Source organism: Cryptosporidium andersoni, assembly GCF_001865355.1.
Source record: "Cryptosporidium andersoni isolate 30847 chromosome Unknown contig_70, whole genome shotgun sequence".
NCBI lineage: Eukaryota > Apicomplexa > Conoidasida > Eucoccidiorida > Cryptosporidiidae > Cryptosporidium > Cryptosporidium andersoni.
The window spans coordinates 12,104-13,040 of record NW_027122804.1 but is presented as its reverse complement, the minus strand read 5'-3'; the positions used below and the strand labels follow the sequence as shown (position 1 = coordinate 13,040).

Sequence of the window (937 nt, the reverse complement as noted above, 5' to 3'; positions counted from 1 at the left end):
TTTTTTTTTTTTTTTTTTTGAAAAAAAAGATGAATAAGATTAAATAAAATAAGCTAATAATTCCCTTTTTATCTGTATAATTTTGATATATTTCATAAATAGCTCAATTTTAACTTAAATTACTTATAATAAGTTAAGAAGTTATTATGGTTTGATATTTTTAGCTTGCTTTATTTTGAATTTTTTCAATCTGTCAAAAATATAGATAAATAATATTAAGATACTAAAATATATAGAAATAAAGAGTTAACATACCTTTGATGATTTTTCTATAAGTGTTTTCTGAAGATCTTGTGAAACTTTTGATATACTTTGGAGCTCAGATTTAATATATTCAAGTCTTTTTGAGACATTGGCTTTAGAATCTTCAAGAGATTGTTTGACCATGACATTTCCAACAAGTTTAAAAATAACTGCATCAGATTCTAACTGTTCTAATTCTTTGAAAACCATATCATTTTCACTCTGTTGGGTTATCAAGAGTCGATGTCTCTCAGAAATTTGTTCATACTTCTTTTGAGTATCAACAAACTCTTTTGTTAAAGTTTCAAGTGATTTGGAATCCATACAAGAGGTATTGTATAACAAGTACTAGTTTGTTATATCTTAATTTCTTTTTTCAATTAATACTACAGACACTAGGTAGCCTTTTATTAACAAGTTAGAATAACAGTCAAATACCCGCTAAGTTATGAGACTCAATACCGCCACTGCGTTAATTAGCAGTAAGGAAGAATTTGAATGGATGATAAGAAAATCTCAACTTTTTTTCTTTATTTCGTTCTTTTTTTTATTAGAAGAAATAGGAGATAAATTAACAAATAAATGAAGATTACAATCCCCAAAGGGGATAATTATATATTGGCAGTCTCATCATTATCACAGTCGCAAAAACATTTGATTGAGAAATTAAGTAGTGCTAACAGCGATAAATACA

At 26.1% G+C, this 937-nt stretch overlaps 1 protein-coding gene across 1 annotated transcript; it reads right to left on the bottom strand.

Moving 5' to 3' along the window:
• Nucleotides 1–160: 160 nt before the first annotated feature.
• Nucleotides 161–567, bottom strand: cand_038540 (prefoldin subunit 6; the record flags this gene model as incomplete). The annotated part of the gene is made up of 2 exons (XM_067214077.1): nt 161–190; nt 256–567. 2 exons carry the CDS (start codon nt 565–567, stop codon nt 161–163), a joined length of 342 nt encoding a protein of 113 aa, XP_067069720.1.
• Nucleotides 568–937: the final 370 nt, after the last annotated feature.